The sequence below is a fragment of the Amphiprion ocellaris genome, chromosome 24, assembly GCF_022539595.1.
Source record: "Amphiprion ocellaris isolate individual 3 ecotype Okinawa chromosome 24, ASM2253959v1, whole genome shotgun sequence".
NCBI classification, from domain to species: Eukaryota; Metazoa; Chordata; class Actinopteri; family Pomacentridae; genus Amphiprion; species Amphiprion ocellaris.
The window spans coordinates 3,249,580-3,270,834 of record NC_072789.1 but is presented as its reverse complement, the minus strand read 5'-3'; the positions used below and the strand labels follow the sequence as shown (position 1 = coordinate 3,270,834).

At 39.2% G+C, this 21,255-nt stretch overlaps 2 protein-coding genes across 3 annotated transcripts in view; one reads left to right on the top strand and one right to left on the bottom strand.

Moving 5' to 3' along the window:
- The window catches only part of cdadc1 (cytidine and dCMP deaminase domain containing 1), a 102,111-nt gene that overhangs the window by 13,895 nt on the left and 66,961 nt on the right, over window positions 1–21,255 (top strand). The gene's annotated exons all lie outside the window — the stretch shown is intronic.
- cab39l (calcium binding protein 39-like) lies at window positions 470–20,391 on the bottom strand. The gene is made up of 9 exons (XM_023294631.3): window positions 20,161–20,391; window positions 6,273–6,399; window positions 5,775–5,939; window positions 5,193–5,311; window positions 4,943–5,111; window positions 4,064–4,123; window positions 1,892–1,957; window positions 1,647–1,790; window positions 470–810 (listed from the first exon to the last, which is right to left on the bottom strand). The coding sequence occupies exons 2-9, from the start codon at window positions 6,372–6,374 to the stop codon at window positions 631–633; spliced, it is 1,005 nt and encodes a 334-aa protein (XP_023150399.1). The 5' UTR covers window positions 6,375–6,399; window positions 20,161–20,391; the 3' UTR covers window positions 470–630.

Sequence of the window (21,255 nt, the reverse complement as noted above, 5' to 3'; positions counted from 1 at the left end):
GCAAGAATGTTGTCTTTAGATGACTTTTTGAGGAAAAAGTAGACTTTACTAGCCATGAAGCTGTGCTGGCATTTCAGATTCTGTTGAAGCCCGATGATGCTTTTTAGCTAAAGAGAGATAGTCATTGGCTTTGGCGGTAGAGGATGTGGCGAAAAAAGCTTCTACCAATGACTGAGAATGCGTTTCACAATTACTGTAAAATATATTTCACCTGATCCTGATCAGACACACACACAAAAAAAGCAGAAATTCTTCATCATTTTTCTGATTTGCCGCTACTTCATTTAAGCGGTGGCTAACGGAGCACCCATGGTCAGCCACTCAAAGCTTTTTTAACCGCTGGTTCTCCCAACAAAGCAAATCAGCCGCCTCCAACGCCATGAGTTGTGGCACTACATGCTACAAGATGGCAAAAAAAAAAAAGATTTCATGAAAAAAATTTACAAAAGAACGATCAGTGATTAAGAACTACTCTCCCACAAGTTTTTAATGAACCAACAAAGAGAAAAAAGACAAATAATGTCTTGAAGATTTCTTTTAAATAGAATAACCATTATTGTTAATGTGTTTTTTTTCTATCTCTTCCTACTGATAAAAAGTCGGGGTGGAGGGAAGGGAAGGGGTGCTTCTCTAGGAGGCGGGTTTCTTCAGATCCCTGATCTGTTTAATTAGGTAGGTCTTCTCGTCGTTGAACTGCTCGTCGTCCGTGCGATCCTTCTGGAAGTTGCTCAGGAAGTCGATTAGTTTGGTCTGGTTCTTGAGCAGGATGTCGACGATGGGCTGCGTCTTGTTGGGGTTTGCTACGAACACCTGAAGAACAGACCACGATAATTCAGTTAAACGTGACGGCAGCATGCTCACTGTCATGATTCGTGTCCTCATCCATTTTTGACTCATTAAGCAGGAAACCTTGATTTCAGTTTTGTTTTTGCTATGTTGGCTTTGATTGGGTTTGGGCCAACAGACTTCGTAATTAAGCCAGTCGGACATTTAATCTATACACAGAGCCACAAAGCAGAAGAAGAAGCCTGTCAGACATCAATTGAGGCACTTTTCCACGAGCACCTACTCGGCTCGACTCGGTTATTGCTAACTTTTTTCTATATTTGGCTTCATATATACATATAATTACATTTATGATTATTTTTTTGTTCATTTTTTCTTCTATATTTGGGTCTTAGAGGGTTCATTTGTCCCCCAACTTTGTAAATGTAGAAAATGTATATATAAAAATGCATAAAAGTTGTGACAGTGCATCAACGATAGGGTGAACCCTATCGTTGATGTAACAAAAAACGTAACTAAACTCTGTGACACTGAAGCTGCTGACTCACATTATATTGCACAGTGTTCAATGTCGTTAAATATTTTCACAGTAAGAATTCATTTTTACACTTTGAGGGCCAGATTGGACCCTGTGGAGGGCCGGTTTTGGCCCGTGGGCCGTATCTTTGACACCCCTGACTTAAGGTTTACTCAGCTTCAGGCTAAAAGACGTGTAGCTCTATTTTAAAATGATTTAACATTCATAAGTGCAGCGGGTAGAATGCACTGTGGCTCATTTAGTTAATTGAAACATCATGTATAAGTATCTTTTCCATGGCTCACTGATGCTGAAGAGTTCAGCAGATCCAGATGTTCTTTACCTTAAACACATGAAAGGCCTCAAACTGGATGTTGGGACTCTTGTCTCTGAGCAGATTCATCATCAGCTTGAGATTCTCAGGCTTGCTGATGTAGCGCGTCATCACCGTGAAGTTATGTCTGTCCAATAGCAGCTCGCCCAGAAGCTGGAGAGAGATTATTTACAACCAAGGGACAGAAAATACAAATTACGAATGAATGTTTTGTTCGGTGCTGGTGTAAATCAATACATGAGTCAGAGCCGAACCTTTAGAGACTGCCGCTTGGTGACGTAGTTCTCAGAGTGCAGCAGCTTCTCGTAGTCTGCAAACACCTGCAATGAGATGAGAAACACACCGTAGTATACATTACGAACAGTCTGGGATCAGGTTGGAGACTTTTGGCTTGTCGTTTAACATATCCAGTCTCCTGTGTTTACATTTCTTGTCCGTTAAACTCCAAGGAAACCATCCAAAGTTCTCAAACTGTGCCTGCCTTTGCAGAAGCAGAGCATAAATAACAAAGAGAAAGTGGATTCATTGTGAGGATGCCATCGCTTCCTTTCACTTCCTCCAAACTTGCAAAATACAAACCAGAGTGCTAAAATAACTTCTGTCTTTCACAACTTTCTCTAAAGTTGTCAGAGCGCTGTGACTTTGGATCTTTATGTCACATTATTAACAGCTAACATCAAACGTCTCTTTGTGTCACGTTTGTTTTAACAAAGTCTTAAACTGCCAGCAAATTCTGCTGGATTTTGGTTGATTTTTTGTGAATGTTTACAAGAATTTTCTTGCCAAATTTGGGGGATTTTTTTTTGAAAATAAAACTTTCAAGGGAAACTTGTAAGGAATTATTGGAATTTTCTTCCTGAAGGTTTTGCAAATGTTCAGAATTTGGGGATTTTTTTGCTGAATTTTTGGATTTTTTTCAGACAAGGAAACAATATTTTTTGGTGCCTGTAAATGAGGACAACAGGAGGGTTAAACCAAGGGTTTTAAACATGTGGCCCACGGGCCAAAACCGGCCCGTCAGAGGCTCCAATCCGGCCCTCAAAGTGTAAAAAGACAATAACTGCAGATTGTAAATTTGTGAAACTATAAAATAATTTCTAGACCATGACAAGTTGTTTTGATCATGAAGTAAAATACGAGATTGCTCATTTTTCTTTTGTCATTTTGTACCTCGTTTTTGGCATATTTTGTCTTGTTTTTGTTGTTTTTTTGTCTTGTTTTTTTGTGTGACTTTTGTTTCTTGTTTTTTTCATTTTGAGTTTTCTTTCTGTTTCGCCTGTGTTGTTTGTCCTTTTCTTATCAATTTGTGTTTCGCTTTATTCGTTGTTTTTTTTCCTTTTTGTCGTTTTGTGGGTTTTTTGTGTTGCTTGTGTCGTTTGTCCTTTTTTGTGTTGCTTTGTGTCTCGTTTTTGTAACATTTTGTCTTGTTTTTGTTGTTTTCTGTCGTTTCTTGCCTGACTTTTGTCATTTTGATCATATAGTAAAATACTCTAAAATACTCTATCATTCAGTTCCAGATAGCTGTGACAAAATTTTTTGTGCCTTTTTGTCGATCCACTGTGATCTGGAAGTTGTAATGTGTAAATGATAAACTGACATCTAATGTTGTTGAAATTTAACTTATTTTTCTTAAAAAATTTCAGGTTGTTCATAAGGTTTTGAAAAAGATAATTCCATAAATGTGAGCATTTTCAGAATGTACTTATTGCACTAAGACAAAGGAAAGATGAGGAGTTGTGGTTATTTATAGGTTATTATGCTGTGATTTTACTGGTCACTGGAGATCAAACTGGGCTGAACGTGGAACCTGAACTAAAGTGAATTTGACACCCCTGCTTTAAACTAACTTGTGTGGCTCTAAGTTTACCTGTCGACCACCAAACTCTGATCAAAGTCATGTATTTTGGCTCAGCCTGCTGAGGCCACAGCAACATCTCTCGACAGCGACATGCAGGTAAAAAGGCCGTTTTGTGAGGGTTACTTCAGGCTGAGACCCCTGGGAGCCCGACCTGTGAAAGGGGCCCCTCTGCCAAGGGAGGCTGACGGCATAGAGCTGAGCTTTGTGTCCAGAGACATTGTGACATTGAGAGGGCTTTCCGTGGATTTAGCTTTCCTGGAACCTGAAGTGTGTTTGTCGGTCCACTTCCTACCTATCTGCCGTGTTTTCCAGCTGATTGAATAGCCTCTCACACGGCCCTGTGAATGCCTGCGTGTGACATGACTGGGCCATTGAGCGCTGCAGTGACTGATACCTGATCTAGTTATGTGTCTGTGTGAGCTTCCTTATTTAGAGCAGTGTTTCTGTTTACGCTTCCAAATCAGATGTGATGGTGACCTTCACTAAACAAACTCCACCTGGCAACACTGGCATTTCAAACTTAACATTTGTAGAAGCCATCATGTGCTGCATGAGTTAAACTACTTACAGCATCGTAGTTCTGTTCGAGGTATTCGGCCACAAGAACTTTGTGTCTTGTCAGAAGATCCTGTGGAAGGAAGACAGAAAAACGCACATTACTGAGCAGTTGTGTGGCTTTCTGCAAAATAATGAAACAGAGGAACCGTATGACTGTTCTAATTTAACAGCGTACCATATTCCTGTAAAACCTGCTTACTAAAGCCATATCATATCAAATTGTTTTTAAAGCGAGTCTCACAGCAGGACATTTACGACAGTAGCCTAATTATTGTGCCATATGAATGACTACATATAGAACACGACCTTGCTAACCGTTAAAGTAACGACTAAAACCACGTTGCTCTTTAAAGCAGCGTGCTTTTTTGCGGTTCTGACTTCTGACATGTCTGAAGGTTTATCTGCTTGTCAGAAAACATTATTTTATTGTATTACTTTATAGTACAACTAAGTCAGAACAGAGAAAAAGAAACCTTCAAGATTTAGACTGATGTCCTGTTTTGCCAATAATAGATAAAAAAGTGTAAAAACTCCCTCTAGTGCCTTTTTAAAGTTCCTTGCTTCTTCCTTACTCACTAATCAACAAGAGAAAGTGTTCAATTTAAGGATTTTACTCAAGAAAACATTCAGTTACACCTGCATGAAGATTATAATTCTTCAGTTTCAACAACAAATGTTCAAAATGAATAGTTTTTTGTATGTGGGGGAACTAGTAATTTCAAAAATGTAACAAACATTCAGGATTTCACTTCCTATTTTTGACTGAATCTGAATCCTGGCACAACCAATGCTATCTGAAGACATGTCAGCATTTAAAAACCCACTCAGCACCTCGTCCTAAAGAGGAGGTGGAGCGCCGGTATTGATACGACTGAAACACCCGAGTTACCTTGAAGGTGGCGAAGGCGTCGGAGGCGATGTCGAAGGTGGACATCTCCACGTAGTTGAAGAAGCTGTGGAAATGCTCGGAGTGAAGAACCACCTTGGCGAGCGGCTCGTGGCGGATGCACTCCCTCAGCATGATCCCGCAGTTCAGCGCCACCTGGGGCGTCTCGTATCTGCAAACATAGACGGAGCGCTGCGTCACCTCCTTGGAATCCGTCACACTGTGTACAGTCTGTACGGTACGGACGTCTCACCCTTTCAGCAGGATGAACAGGACCTCCTGGTGGGAGCAGAAGTATTCAACGGTGGGGCTCCTCGTCCCGATCTGCCTCCTCAGGATGTTGTTGAAGATCTGACACACGTCCTTCTTCCCCTGGAAACACACGGACATCAAATCAAAGCCTTAAATTCTGCTGCAGCGAACTCCACTGCAGTAGTCCTCCTTTATATGCTGCATTTTTACTCTGAAAATAACACGAGGAATGTTCATTTCTGCAATGTGACGACGACTTATCATTTTTCAGTGTGCAGTCAGTGGACAAATTTGGCTCTTTAATCTTGTGAATATCAAGTTTGCTTTCATTTTTATTAATGTCTTACATCAGGGCTGTCATACATGAGGCCCGCGGGCCAAAACCGGCTGTGCTTTTACTGGTCACTTCAGATCAAACTGGGCTGAATGTGGCCCCTGAACTAAAATGAGTTTGACACCCCTGTTTTAAAACGTATTGAATGAATGAGAAGTAAATGTTCAATAAAACTGTGCTTCTACCCTTGTGATGCTGCAGATGCCCTCTGTGGTTAAAGAGAAACACCCTTATGCTTTTCCTCCTCACCTCGAAGTCTACGACCTGCAGGTTTTCTACCAGCGATATCAGCAGGCCGCTGTTGTACAGCTCCTGGGCCAGCTGGGCCACGGTCTCAGTGTGGGGCTCCTTATCGTTGCTCCCGTACAGAATCTCCTTCATGGACACCAAACACTTTGACACCTCCTCAGACGCCTGCAGAGCAAAGAGGGCAAGTTGCAAGTTGCAAAACACAAATGAGGTGCGAAATAGGCTTTTAGAGGGCACGATATGGAGGAACAAATGTAAATATGGGCCTGTGCAAAAAGGGGAAGAGGAAAGCTGCAGCTGGCGTGAGCCTGATGTTGGCTGGTGTGTGATTTGTGTGTGTGTTAGTGTGAAAGAGGGTAAATGTCTTGACAGTGAAGTGTCAGGAGATGACAGGGCCAGTCTGTTCCACGCTCTAATTTCACAGAGGGCTGCCACCCTCGGGCCCCCGGACACTCCGGCATTTACAGACACACACAGGAAAACAGCGTCCTTCCCCACCTTGTCTGTCTTCTTGTCCTGCTTGACCAGGATGGCCAGGTTTTCCTTCAGGGTCCTGACGATGTCCGCTGGACTCTTGTGGGATTTACCAAACAGCGGCATGATGGACACTCACTCGCCTTGGGACCTGTGGGAGACAGCAGGGAACACAAAGGAGCAGTCAGGGATGAGCTGGAAGCAGCAGTGGCAACTAAAATAATAGGAGTTAGTTTCTGAATAAGAGGTGTCTGGCTTTGTTCCTCCTATATCAATAGAGCATGGAGTCAGCTGAGGCTTTTTTCTTTCAGTGCTAAGTTTTTGAGGCCAACATTAACAGCATTATTTAGGATTTTTTTTAATGCAGCTATATCATAATATATCAGCCCAAATATGATTTTTTTTCTGATGGGAATGCTTTATCTGTGGCTATAAAGAATGATGATCTGAATGAAGATATGCTCGGAATGAGACATTTTAGATCGGGGGTGTCAAACTCATTTTAGTTCAGGGTCCACATTCAATCCAATTTGATCTCCAGTGGGCCGGAGCAGAAAAATCACAGCATAATAACCTATAGAAAACCACAACTTCAAATTTTAATCGCAGGTATCTGGAACTGAACAATATAGTATTTTACTTTATGATCAAAATACAAGTCAAAAAAAGACAAAAAACCCCACCAAAACAAGACAAAATATTATAAAACGAGACACAAAACGACAAAAACGAGAAAGAAATGACAAAATATGAGAGAAATGGCATGAAACAAAACAAAAAAGAGACAAAAAATTTGACAAAAAAGTTACAAAGTGACAAGACATGGACAAACGACAAAAATAAGGAAAAAAATTGTACAAATGACGCAAACAAGACAAAAAAATGACAAAAGCAAGGAACAAAATGACAAAAAATAGACAAGCAGCACAAGCCAAAAGACAAAAAAAAAACGACAAAGCGACAAAAACAATACATAAAACAAATAAAGCGACACAAAATGACAAAAATAAGACAAAAAACACAAGCGAGACAAAAAGGAAAGACAAAACGACAAAAGAACAATGTACAATCTAGTATTTTACTTTATGATCAAAACAGCTTGTCATGGTCTAGAAATTACTTTAAATTTGTAGTTTTACTAATTTACAATCTGCAGTTAATGTCTTCTGTAATTTTTACACTTGACAAAGTCGCCCTGTGGGCCGGATTGGACAGCAACCATCACTCCTGTGTTCTAATGCTACATTGTGTTAGTTAATGGTGTTGAAAGGCTCATTGATGATTAGAAAACCCTTGTGCAGTTATGTTAGCGCATGGATAAAAACATGAAATTGCCTGGGTGACTCCAAACTTTTGAACGCTGGTGTATATAAATATATACCAATGAGCATCAAGTAGACTCACTGATGATTTGCAATATTTGTCTCACTATGTTTCAAATTCAAAAACAGGCACATGTACCAAGTTGTGCAGTTTTGTTTTAAACTCCGTCATCAACCTGCGTTCCAACACAACAGTCTGATACGGATCTTGAGACGGGTCGTCACTAAGCAACCACTGACCCATGTCTGGTTTCCAGTGGAAAGTTTGAGAAAAGGGGGATTAGTGGCGGGACGGCCTCGCTGCCTTCAACGCTGATGTTTCTCTATCCGCTCGGTGTGACGACTCCAACAAAAGAGAAAGAAATCAGTCTGTGTGTGTTTCAGGATTCCTCTTCCAGCTTACAGATGTCACCTCTAGACCATTCAGACAGCAACTGATGCAGCAAAAGTCGCATCAGTAAGCCAGACTTCGTTACATATAGTTGTTGTTTTTGTTATGATTCTGGAGGTGGTGAGTCACAACAAACCACAGCCACATCTGAGTCATGTCATAGTGCATGTTATCTGCACTGGAAACAATAAACAAACACAGAACAGGAAGAAAAAGCACCTGCAGTCTGACTTTTCAAGGCTAGTTGGAGAGAACAATGTGACAAAACTGGCCTGGCTGCTGGTAAATCAAAGCAACTATTTAGCTTTTGAGTTTAAAAATCAAACTTTAGGGATTTTTACTAACTTGCTCCATATTCACTGCTATTTTTTTTTCATTCAGGTCAGTTTCTAGACCATCTTACCATCTTGACTGCATGTAATCCATGCAATTTTACAAAATATCCGAGTAGGGCTTGGGTTGTATTTTGCCCTGGTACTGCCAGAATGTCAAAGACTGTTTGGGCATCAACAGTTAGGAAGGTGCCTGTAGATGTAGGTTATTACTGTTGCAGCCACATAACATACTGATATGCCAAGTAGCAGTGGTGTCTGTGCCATACATGTGCTATTCAGTATTGCAACTGACGGTATAAACGATCCGTTAAGCAAACAGAGGCCTTCACAATCCAGGCCAGGTCATGAACAGCTAGAGAACTTGTGACTGCTAATCCTCATCTGGGAATGTAAAAGGGCTTTACCCTCCCTCTTAACCCCAACTCCCACCTCCATTCCTCCCCATCCACCTCCGCTGCATTCCTCCCTCCATGCCGCCACATGATTGGCTGTTTCGCATCCAGTTGAACAGGTAATGGAGCGACCAGCACACATCTGTTTCCTCGCGTCTCTAGTTTTCGGTTTAGCCTCGCAGAGTCGTGACAATTAAGAGCTCTGACAGTAAAACGCTGTACGTCTGATTTCCCCGGATGACAGCAAAGCAAAGCGGTAAACTGAATCAATTCTGCTCCATTGCAAAGATCTAATTATGTGACATAAAACCCAACGTGGTCGATGTTAGATTTCATGAAGTTGTCAAGAAGGGGTCATCTGTCACCGGGCAGAGCAGCGAGGGTAAAATAAAGAGAACAAACAGGAGAGCAGCGAGCGTCACCACAGTAATGAACAAATGAGAGCAGCGGTGGAAGGAGCCTTCCCAAATAACTGTAAAATGAAATCTCTACGCATATTAAAGGAGAAAGAAGATCCTTTTGTGAAATTACTCGGGGTTACTCGGGGTTCCACAGAAACGAGAAAACAGAACGAATTGGAATCACAAGGTTTTCACTTGACAAAGGCAAAATCTCAGTGTTTACTATTCTCAGCACAGCCTCAGTGTTTTCAGTTTGGGTCCTCAGGGATCGATTTAAACATCGGTTGTTCTGCCTTGTTTTTTTATGATGATTTTTGATGCTTTATTCCGATACAGAGACAATGGCGCTGGGCTAAAGGGCAGGCAGCTAATTCACAGTTAACAAATGAAATCAAGGGGAGCGAGATGCCTCATAGCAAAGGGGGGGAAGGCACAATATATTGTAAACAGGCTGGTGAGTGCTCAAAATAATCTTTTCACATGTCAGAGGCGCCAGAAGGTTGAGATGAACTCAAGGAGCCGAGATCTGAAGACAGAAAAGGCCTTATAATTGCTTAAATTCGATGTGTTTAGTCACTTTTATCTGTAAACCTGTAGAAGAGGTCCACATTCTTTGGCACGCTGACACTAAATACAAAGATGTTTGTTAAAACAAGCAGGTACATGAATCCTTATGGTGGCGATTATCAACACAATGGGAGAGAAGTTAACTAACTTGGGGTGAAGAAGAAAGACTCAGGGGGGAACTAACACATTGATGAAACAGTCAAGATGTGCAGACTTTCAGCTTTAATTTGAGGGCATTTACATCCAAATCAGTTGAACGCTGTAGGAATTACGTCACATTTTATATACGTCCTCCACGTTTTTAAGGGACCAAAAGTAACTGGACAACTGGCTGCTCAGCTGTTCCATGGCCAGGTGTGTGTTATTCCCTCATTCTTTTATTTACAAGGAGCAGATAAAAGGTCAAAAGTTCATTTCATGTGTGGTATGGTTTGGAATCTGGTGAGGTCAAATCTCAATATGAAGTCCAAAGAGCTGTCACAATCAGTGAAGCGAGCCATCATTAGGCTGAAAAACCAAACCAAACCCATTAGAGAGATAACAAAAACACTAGGTGTGGCCAAATCAACTGTTTGGTACATTCTGAAAAAGAAAGAACGCACTGGTGAGCTCAGCAATACCAAAAGACCCGGAAGAATCCTTTCCCTGGTCAAGAAAAACCCATTCATAACAGTTGGCCTGATCAAGAACACTCTCCAGGAAGTGGGCGTATCTGTGTTAAAGTCAACAGTTAAGAGAAGACTTCACCAGAGTGATTAGAGGGTTCACCACAAGGTGTAAGCCATTGGTGAACCTCAAAAACAGGAAGGCCAGATTAGAGTTTGCCAAAAAACATCTAAAAGAGCCTGGGCGGTTCTGGAACAACGTCCTATGGACAAGATCAACTCGTACCGGAATGATGGGAAGGAGCTGCTCAAGATCCAAAGCATACCAGCTCATCAGTGAAGCATGGTGGTGGTCGTATAATGCTGTGGGCATGTATGGCTACCAATGGAACTGGTTCTCTTATATTTATTGAAGATGTTGACAAAAGCAGCAGGAGGAACTCTGAAGTGTTTCAGACAATTTTATCTGCTGATATTCAGCCACGTGCTTCAGAACTCATTGGACGGTGCTTCATGGTGCAAATGGACAATGACCCGAAAGCAACCAAAGAGTTTTTAAGGCAAAGAAGAGGAATGTTCTGCAATGGCCAAGTCAATCACCTGACCTGAATCCAACTGATCATGCATTTCACATGCTGAAGACAAAACTGAAGGGACAATGGCCCAAGAACAAACAGGAAGTGAAGACAGCAGCAGTAGAGGCCTGGTAGAACATCACCAGGGACCAAACCCAGCATCTGATGATGTCTATGGGTTCTATACTTCAGATTATCATTAGGTGCTTTTCCACTAGCACCTACTCAGCTCGACTCGGTTTAGGTTGTTTTTCCATTACAATTGAGCACCACCTCATCGTGGGTGGAGTCATCATAGCACGACGGTCCGGAAGTCCCTTAACGTCATTTGTGTGCAACACAAATGCAACACAACAATGAAGGACATGGAGGCGATGGTATACCTGCTGCTCGGTCTGTGGCTTTTTGTCAGATGCAGAGTAAAAGAAGAGAGTCAGAGAAGGCACCGTCGTTTTTGCCATTTTTTTTTTTAAAATTGCAGAGTTGGGTTTCGTGAAGGAGTCACTCTCGTGTGTCGTCACTCCCTGTCCATTCAGCGGCATGCACTCTGTAGACGTCACATTATCGGCTCGACTCAGCTCACTTGGAACCCCAGCAGAGTAGGTACTAAAATAGTACCTGGTACTATGTCCTAATGTAAAACCTCACAAACCAAGTAGAGTCGAGCCAAGTAGGTGCTGGTGGAAAAGCGCCAATTGACTGGGACAAGGATTTGCAACCAAATATTAAAGTTACAATTACATTTATGATTTTATTAGTCTGTCCAGTTACTTTTAGTCCCTTAAAAAGGTGGAGGACACATCTAAAATGTGTTGTAATTCCTCCACCGCTCACCTGATTTGGATGTAAATACCCTCAATTTAAAGCTGAAAGTCTGCACTTAAAGCAGATCTCGACTGTTTCATTTGTGGTGGTGTTCAGAGCCAAAATGCTGAAAATTGTGCCAATGTCCAAATATTTATAGAACAGACTGTAGTTCTTGACTTTTATTTCTTCAGAGATAGTTTTTCTTGCAGATTTCAGGACATATCATCTAGCAAAGTAATGCAAAATCACTGTATTGAGATAATGTCCTAACGCGAGTTGAGTGGATAAAAAGTGCACCTTTGAGGTTTACTGTTGGAAATCAGAGCCACAACAAGCCTCCTTCTGTTTGGCTTTATCTTCACACTACATGATGACGACACACCTTCACAACTGTCAATATTTGCTGAAGGATAAACAGGCCATGAGGAAGTATTTATCATGAAAGGGGACCCGCACTTGCACAAGCTCTGCTGCTTTTTTAATCTAATCACATCAACAACTTGTCCTGGAGTTCAACACGTCCAGTCTGCTGCTGCCGCTGCTGGAGCTAAATGTTTGGAATTATTAAAGAATACGGAACGGGTCCATTTTAATCATCTAATAACACGTCTTTGAGTCCTGAAAAGCTTAAGCAGCTGGTTACTGTGGAGCCTTCATTTTCATTTGTAGCCTGCTTAAGACTGACTAAATGTTATGTAATGGAATTAATCGGATGCCCACTGGGCTCAAACACACACAGCTAGCTGCTCGGCTTCAGTCTGATCTAAACGCAGAGGTCCCACATTGCCCCAAATGAAAATGTTTTAGCTGTGATCATGAGGGACTAAATGAGCTTCGAATGAAGATATACAGAATAAAGCTAAAGGTTAGCAAGGATGCAGAAGACAGGAATGACTGAGAGTCTCGTTTTAATAAGATTATGAAGCATAATATCACTCTGAGCCAGACTGAGGTACAAACCTGCAGTGTCAGAATAAGCCCAAAGTAGAATATCACCTGTATTTTATGCAGAAAATAATACATTTTAGGCTTCATTTGTATTAATTTTGTGTTATTTATCATTGTGCATATTCCCGGAACTGCAAAGACTGATTGGTAAAGTAACGAGTTAAATAACAGATTACTGAACTGATCATTTAATCTCAATCTTGGCTTCTGACAACAAAAAAAAAATACAGATATCAGCATGTTGTATTCCATACTGAACAACATATAGCATGAAAATACACATAACTATTAGCTTCTCAATTAATCAATTTTTTTGCCTATAAAATTCTGAAAATTTCTCATCAAAGTTTCTAATTTTTTCTTGACCAGCAGTTGAAACTAAAATAAATTCAGTTTACTGACACAAAAATAAGACAAAAAAGCAGAAAGTCCTCAAAACTGACTCTTTACTATCTCACGTGTTTGCTTGAAAAATGACAAGTTATTATATCGGTTGATAAACATATTGTTTAGCTTCAACGCCAGCAAACATCACATGTTCAGATCTTATCAGATGTCTGTGTTGACTTCACAGTGACAAATGTTTTAGCTATGATCAAGAGGGACTACATGAGCTAAATGACTACATTTTATGCAGAAAATAATATGCTTCAGTCTCTTTTTGTAGCTGTTAGTTGATTCATTTTGTGTTAATTATCGTCGTGTACATTCCTGGGACTGCAAAGACTGATTAGTCAAGCAAAGAGTGAAATAACCGATAACTGAACTGATGATTTAATCTCGATCTTGGCTCCTAACAACAAAAATACAGATTTCAGCATGCTTTATTCAGATTCATAGCATTCAGTGTGTAACTGGACAACATAATGCATGAAAATACACAACTATTAGCTTTTCAATTAATCAAAATTGCTCATCAAAGTTTCTTATTTCCTGACCAGCAGTTTAAACCAAACTATATTCAGTTTACTGTCACAAAAATAAGACAAAAAAGCAGAAACTCCTCAAAACTGATTGTCTACTCTGGGTTGATAAACGTATTGTTTAGCTTCAATGCCAGCTCACATCACATGTTCAGATCTTATCAGATGTCTGTGTCGACTTCACGACAGACACCAAATCCTTCATTCCTCCGAGTATGACAGAATGAAGGTTTTCAGTGGGCGAGCGGCTCGTCTTGTGACAGTTTCCTGTTTTAACAGAACCAGGTTGGTCGCCTCTTTCCAAACATTCAAAGTAAATTCCTGCGACCTGAGCGGAGATACAGAGTGACGACATATTCCAGCTGTAAGCAGATTTCTCCTGGATTATCTTTAAGCGCGACCTTTACAGCTGACATATAGGCTTAGTGTAAAAGCACACATCTAAAAGAAAATGGCCTTCACTTTCATCTTTGACAGAGCAACGCTGAACAGAGCATTTTATATAATGTAAGCCCTCTATACTGTATGGCTGCCTGACAGAAGACTGTTGTGTAGCTAAACTTCTCACTGGTAGATCACAGTACTACTTGTTTTCTTAAAATTACTAATAATACCATCACAAAATCATCTTCTCTAAGAGTATTTTGCTCAACTCACAATCTGGTAGTTGCTAGAATGAGTGAACTGATAATCATCCAAGCCAGTTATTGGTTTCCATATGTACACAACCGTTCAAAAGTTTGGGGTCACCCAGACAATTTCATGTTTTCCAGTAAAACTCCCACTTTTATCCATGTGCTAACATAACTGCACAAGGGTTTTCTAATCATCAATGAGTCTTTCAACACCATTAGCTAACACAATGTAGCATTAGAACACAGGAGTGATGGTTGCTGGAAATGTTCCTCTGTACCTCTATGGAGATATTCCATGAAACATTTCCAGCTACAATAGTCATTTACCACATTAACAATGTCTACACTGGATTTCTGATGAATTTCATACTATCTTCATTATATCGCCATGATTTATCCGATTAAACATTTTAAAGCATCTACAGCGCAGAATGACTCAAAATCCCTGAGAAGTCTCTGGCAACGCATTTCGGGCAGTTTGTCCAAATAGACTTGTCGTCACGCATGCGCAAACGGGCAGTTGATTCTGTAGCGGCAGAACCAAACAACTCAAAATTGAAGAAGGTGAACAGGAGGACATTTACTGATTTAACGCCAATATATTCTTAATTTTTATAAAACAGTAAATGCTGTTCAGGGTCGGAGTCGCGCAGAATGACGTCCTCGCGCCGTTTGTCAAACACACGGAGCTCTGAAAATCCTCAGTAACATCCAGGAGTAAACTACAGCCAGGAAACATTACAGGAGTGGGCTGAGCCTACAGGAAAATTTACAACGACATTATGAAATTAACAATGACTCAACGTGTCTCCTGTTTCAGTTAAGAGAAAAAGTTAAAATGTTGAACATTACTGTCTGTCTTCAGCAATCGTCATGATGTCACTCTTCGTTTTACTGTCAGAAAATCCTAGAAGGAGACCCAGACTGGAACAGAAACTCACTGTGTTGTTATGGAGGAACATTAGTGTCGGACTGTTGGTGACCATTATAGATTTAAAATGCAACTCTATCAAAGATGACATGTTTTACATCTGAGAAAGGCATCTCTGGTTTTTATTTTGGTTCATGTGAGTCCTGACTTCATGGCAAAGAAAATAATGTAGTAGAGAAAATGTGATTTAACGTTAGCGGGCATCAGAGGGCCGCAGAAATAATGTTTTACGGCAACTTCACCTGTACTATAACCTATATCTAATTAGCAGCAACAAGAAGTACAAGACCAGATGTATTTCATGACTTATTGACAGATTCACTATTTTTTAAGGTTATATAGTTTCGCAGAGGTTTAATGCTTTGTTGCATGTTTTTGTACTTGGAAACTCCTCTCTATTGTAAAGTTAAATAAATACTAAAGGACAAAGTATTATAAAACAGTAAAATGTTCTGCCTGTGATTCATATCTTGTTATAAGTGTTTAGGGAACAAAAGAGAAGTTATTTTATTCATTATATATTTTCTAAATTATATAATATATAATTATATAATTTTTCTTAGTTTATTTTTTTCAATTTCTTTTTTTTCTTTCTTTTTGGGTTTTTATATATATATATATATATATATATATATATATATATAAATATAAAAACATTTTTGTTAGTTTCATTTTATTTCATTTCTTTGCTCATTGTTTTCTATATTTGGGTTTATATATAAATATATTCATTTATTTATTGTTATTTTATTTATTTAATTTTTTGCTCATTTTTCTTCTCTATTTGGGTCTTACAGGGATAATTATCACAGTCTACATCAGTTTATTGCCAAAATGTTTTATTTCACAACTGATGCTAGCAGTGGTACATCATGACCTTAATTTACTTTTTTCCCCACGCCTAACTTCAGTTTGTTTACTTCTATTCTTACCAATCATGTGCATCCTTCATTTACCATCCACTCGGTGTGTTCGGATCGACCTGTTCATGAATGACTAATACGGTTGTATTAGTCTCTCCTGGCCCTGCCCTCATCAAACAGCCCAGCTGCCCTTTTGCAGCATCTGATTACAGTAACAAACACGGTAACAAGTGCAAACTGTATCAGTGGGTGGCTTTGATGACTAATCAGTGTCATTCCAAAGTAGCCATCCGGCCAGGAGAGGTGGCGAAGTAGTGACCCGTCACACCTGCATGCCGTTCAGACAGCAGTAGTAATGAACCCAGGCTGGGTTTCTCATGGTATGTAGTGAGAACAGAGGCTGTGGATTGACTTTACTTGAAAATAAATGACTCAGACGCTGGATTGTGCAACATGTCTTCATTCTGAGGAAACATCAAATGCAAAAGCTTAATCTCTCTCATAGGTTTACGCCGGTGAGGCATTCAGGAGCTCTTTGCAAATCTGGTTCGTTAAGTCAAGAGGGTATTTAACAGGCCTTTTCAATAAGAAACTTCCTATAATTTCACAGCTTTTCTTCCTGACTGGCTGGAATGCAGAGGCAGAGGTTCATGTTCATTCATGAAAACACACAACAGGATTTAAGAGCTCATGGAGAAGCAACGAGGATATTCAGCACTTCTAAAATCAAAGTGAAAGACCCACAGGTTGTGCTATTAACATCCTGAAAAGACCCTCGTTGCCGCTCAGTTCTACTTTGACAGAGCAGATTTGTGTCTTTGTTTTCTGCTGCAGCGTCAGCACGTAGCCGGAGAAATGGGAATCTAAGTGTTTGAGCTGATGATGCTGCGTCACGGCAGGCCTCAAGGAGATCCCTGAGGACAAACAGCAGCTCATCCGGTCCATTCCCAGGACTGATAACAATGTAAAATAACCTCTTTCTTTTAACTTTGTAAGGTGAGCACTACCACCAAAAACTGTCCTCGTGCAGCAACACTACAACCAGTAACAACTGGCTCTATAGAGTCACTTAAAAAGCTGACAGAATCCCTGATTTATCCCAGACAGAACGACACACCTGGACTAGAACGTAGGAGTTCTCTTGACCTAACGTTCTGAATCAGTGTCGGACAGGCCTACCAGGATATGGGAGACTACAGGATCTGATCTGGTGTCTGGAATATCAAGGCAAATGGAGGTAACCAGAAGAATACAGCATGGAGTGTAGTGTAGCCTTCAAAATAAAAGCACAGCGTCGAGACAGGAGAGCATGTGGTTCGGAATATTTAGCAAAGAAACCAGCTAATCGTGGAGTATCAGTAATTTTTTAAGGCATATTATTTACAGTTCTGCAGAATATTTTAATATTTCACTGGTCTCTAAAAAACAAACAAAAAAAGGCTCTAAGTGACTATTATCAGCATCAATAATGAACTTACCAATGCTGTTTTTCAATTTGTCAAATAATTTTTAGTCTCCAAAATGTCAGAAAACAGCAAAATAAGTCAAGTTACAGTTTTGTTAGCTTTCCAGTAGAGCAATAAATGATGAATTTAGTGATATTTGTGATGTAAATTAACACAAGTAATTGAAATATTACTTATTAAATTGTACAGTCATGTAAACAGACAAAAAAGAGCAAAAACCTCCCGTCTGAGCAGCTGCATTATTATACTGCTGTACTGGAACAATAATAAATACAGGGCTGTCACTAATGAAGCTGTCAATTATTTATGCAATTAGTCAGACCATTATTTGGTCTCCAAAGTGCCAGAAAATGGAGAAAACAAAAGAAGCTGTGGTGACATTTTCAGATTGCTTGTTTTGTGCATTCACACATATCAAACGCCACTATGATCTCCCCAATGTTTTTATTATAAAACATTTAAAACAACAGGAAGAAAATAAGTTTAAATGAACCTAACAACTTTAAATATTGGGGTTCAGACCCTACGAGGGTATTTATGTTGTGAATTTACCTGAGTAATTTATATACGAAGGATTACAAACATTCAAAAATCATATAAAATATAACTTTGTCAAAGGCTAAGACCCTACAGTGTGATTAATACAGACATTAATCTTCCTAATTTTGAACTATGAGCAATAGCATTTTTATTTTTATTCCAAATGCAACATTTTGTTTGGATTTTTTGTCTGTTTGCTTGTTTTGTTCTGTATTTGTTTTCATTTCAAAGTTAAAAACAGCAAAACATTGATCATTTTCCCCCAAAACAGCTGAACAAACAAACACTAACCCAACAAAAGTTATACAAACTACAACTTTACCTGAGTTTAATACATCTTAAGGCTAAAACCCGACCGCATTAGTAATTATGGAAATTCACCCAAGTTGACTAATTTTGAACTAAAGTTATGACCCTACAAAAATATACATGAAAATACAACAAATTCACTTTTATTTTATTTTATTAGCCTTATTTTATGTATTTTTTTGTGTTTGATTGTTTTATTACACATTTATTTATTATTTTAAAGTAAAAAAAACAGCAAAACTTTACATTTGAGAGGCTAGAATCAGAAAAATATTTAGAATTTTTGATAGAAAATTGCCTCAAACAAACAAAAAATCAACTCTAATCCTACAAAAATTAGATAAACTACCGTTACTTACTTGATCCTCTGTCCTATGGGCAACAAGCTTTATTATTATTTTATTTTATGAGCATTATCTTTTGTGTGTGGGTTTAATTGTTCATTTTTTGTCTGTTTGCATTTATTATTACACATTTATTTATTATTTTAAAGTGAAAAAAACTGCAAAATCTTACATCTGAGAAGCTGCAATAAGAAAATAGTATTTTAGATTTAAAAAATGCCCCAAACAAACAAGTCACATTAATCTTCCAAAAATTAGATAAACTACAATTTATTTATTATTTATTTATTTTTGACCTAAGGTCAAAATACATACAAAAATATCCATGAATTATTTTAATTTATGAGCATTACTTTATGTGTGGGTTTTTTGTTCATTATTTTGTCATATTACAAGTTTTATTACACATTTCTTATTTTAAAGTGGAAAACAGCAATATTTTCCATTTGAGAAGCTATAATCAGATGATATTAACAATTTTAGATAGAAAATAACCTCAAACACAAAAAATAAACACTAACCCTACAAAAATTATAGAAACTACAACTTAATAATTGTAGAGATTAACCTGACTTCACTCATTTTGGCCTCCTACAAAAATATACATGAATTATTTCATTTTATGAGCATTATTTTATGTGTGGGTTTATTTGTTTACTTTTTACCTGTTTTATTACATGTTTATTTACTATTGTAAAGTGAAAAATAGCAAAACCTGACATTTGAGAAGCTATAATCAGAAGATATTCAGAATTTTAAATAGAAATTATCCCAAATACACAAAAAATAACTCGGATTCTACAAAAATTACATAAAACTACAACTTGATGATTATAAAGATTAACCTGACTTGACCTAAGGTTGTGACACTACAAAATGTACATGAATAATTTTATTTTATGCGCATTATTTTTTTTGTCTGTTTGCCTGTTTTATTACACATTTATTTGCTATTCCAAAGTGAAAAACAGCAAAACCTTACATTTGAGAAACTATAATCAGACGATATTTAGAATTTTTGATTGATAAACACACAAAACAAAACATAACTACTAGCTGGCTTTTGCACTGTTTTGCTTTGAAATCCATTACGGGGGGGAAATGAACTGTTGTCATAGACGTTAGCTTGACGCTGCTCGTCTAAAGTAGCATACGAGGGAGGAAAAAAAGCAAAACAAAAGCAGAAAGAGACACGGCGTAGATGTTCTACGGGAGAATTAAAGAGCCCCTAACGACCGTGTTGAGAGCAGGAAGAGCTTCTGGGCTGTAAACAGCAGTTAGGCCGCAGGAACAGTCCCAGACAATGTGCTTTAACACGGCTACACCCCTCCGGCCAAACTCCCTTTTTTGTTTGACAGATTTTCTGAGCTAATCACAGTTTTGTCCGCATCCGTTCAGAAACAACCCGCTTTTAAAAGGACATTAGGGTGGACTCGTTTGGCTCCACGGCGGACGTTTCAACGTGTCAACCCCCCGACTGAAGTTACAAAGACTGTCAAGGGCAGTAAATATGTGAACCGCTGGTTTATCTGGAAGCTCTTCGACAGGCGAGACTTACAGTAGGGGAGATGTTTGGTCTCTGGAAACGTCTTCACACCGCTTCTGTCCCGGTTCGCAGCGCAGCCGAGCCTCCCAGAAAGGCGTTAGCGGTCACGCCAGGGCTGTCGGTTAGCCGGAGAGTCAGCTAAAACTGCGTGCGATAGATTTTAAAATGTGTGGAATCTGTTAAGAAGGCAGCGCAGAATTCCATCTGGTCGCTCTCCAGTCTGCCCGTCGAGCTGGCGTAGTCGAAGGTCGGCGACGTCCGGCGGGCGGCTTCAAAGTAAAACCGCAACGCAACCTCGTTATGTCGAATTAAAATTTAAAGAAAGCGACACGAGGTTTTATCTTCAACTCATATAGCCACGACTAAACAAAATGTGGCTGTAATTTACTAATTCAAATGAGAATTCACCACATTTTACACACTGTCACGCTGCCACACGCGTGTCTTTGCTTTATTGCGCAAAAGCGTCACTTCCGGTAGCAGTGCGGCGCATGCTAGCTAACTTGGCGGATCTGTATCTTTCCAGCCGCGGCGGAGTCTCGTTCGCATCCTCTCATGTGACGCCCTTCTTGCCGCACGTATTTGTGCATTGTGTGTATTAAAGTAAGCACAAGGATAATGTAAGTCGCCGTAATTACATACAAAACAACTCTAGTGATCGTTAATTAACCCCTAAGATCGATAAACGGCCGAGAAAACAAGTGAAGGTTGGAGATAGAACTTATTGGAACGCACCCCAGGCCGAATCCTGACGGTTTACAGCGGGGGAAGCTGATTGGAGGAGAGATACCACGTGGTTCAACCTACGCTTCTGGTTCATAATAAAGAATTAATAGTAAATAAATGTGACATTATTATAAATGATAAATGAAGGTCGAATGCCTAAACTTGTAAAAAATTATAAAACTAATAAGAAATTAGTAAGCTAGCAAGTTTGTTATATATGTGTACGTTATATATATAGCAGCAGATGTTGAGTCACAGGAGTGCCACAATAAAATATATATCTGTTAAAAAATAAATGTGTAAATATAAAAATAAATAAATAAATCTGTTAAAAAAATCAGGAAATAAATGTGGAAATATAGAGAGGAATAAATAAAAGAA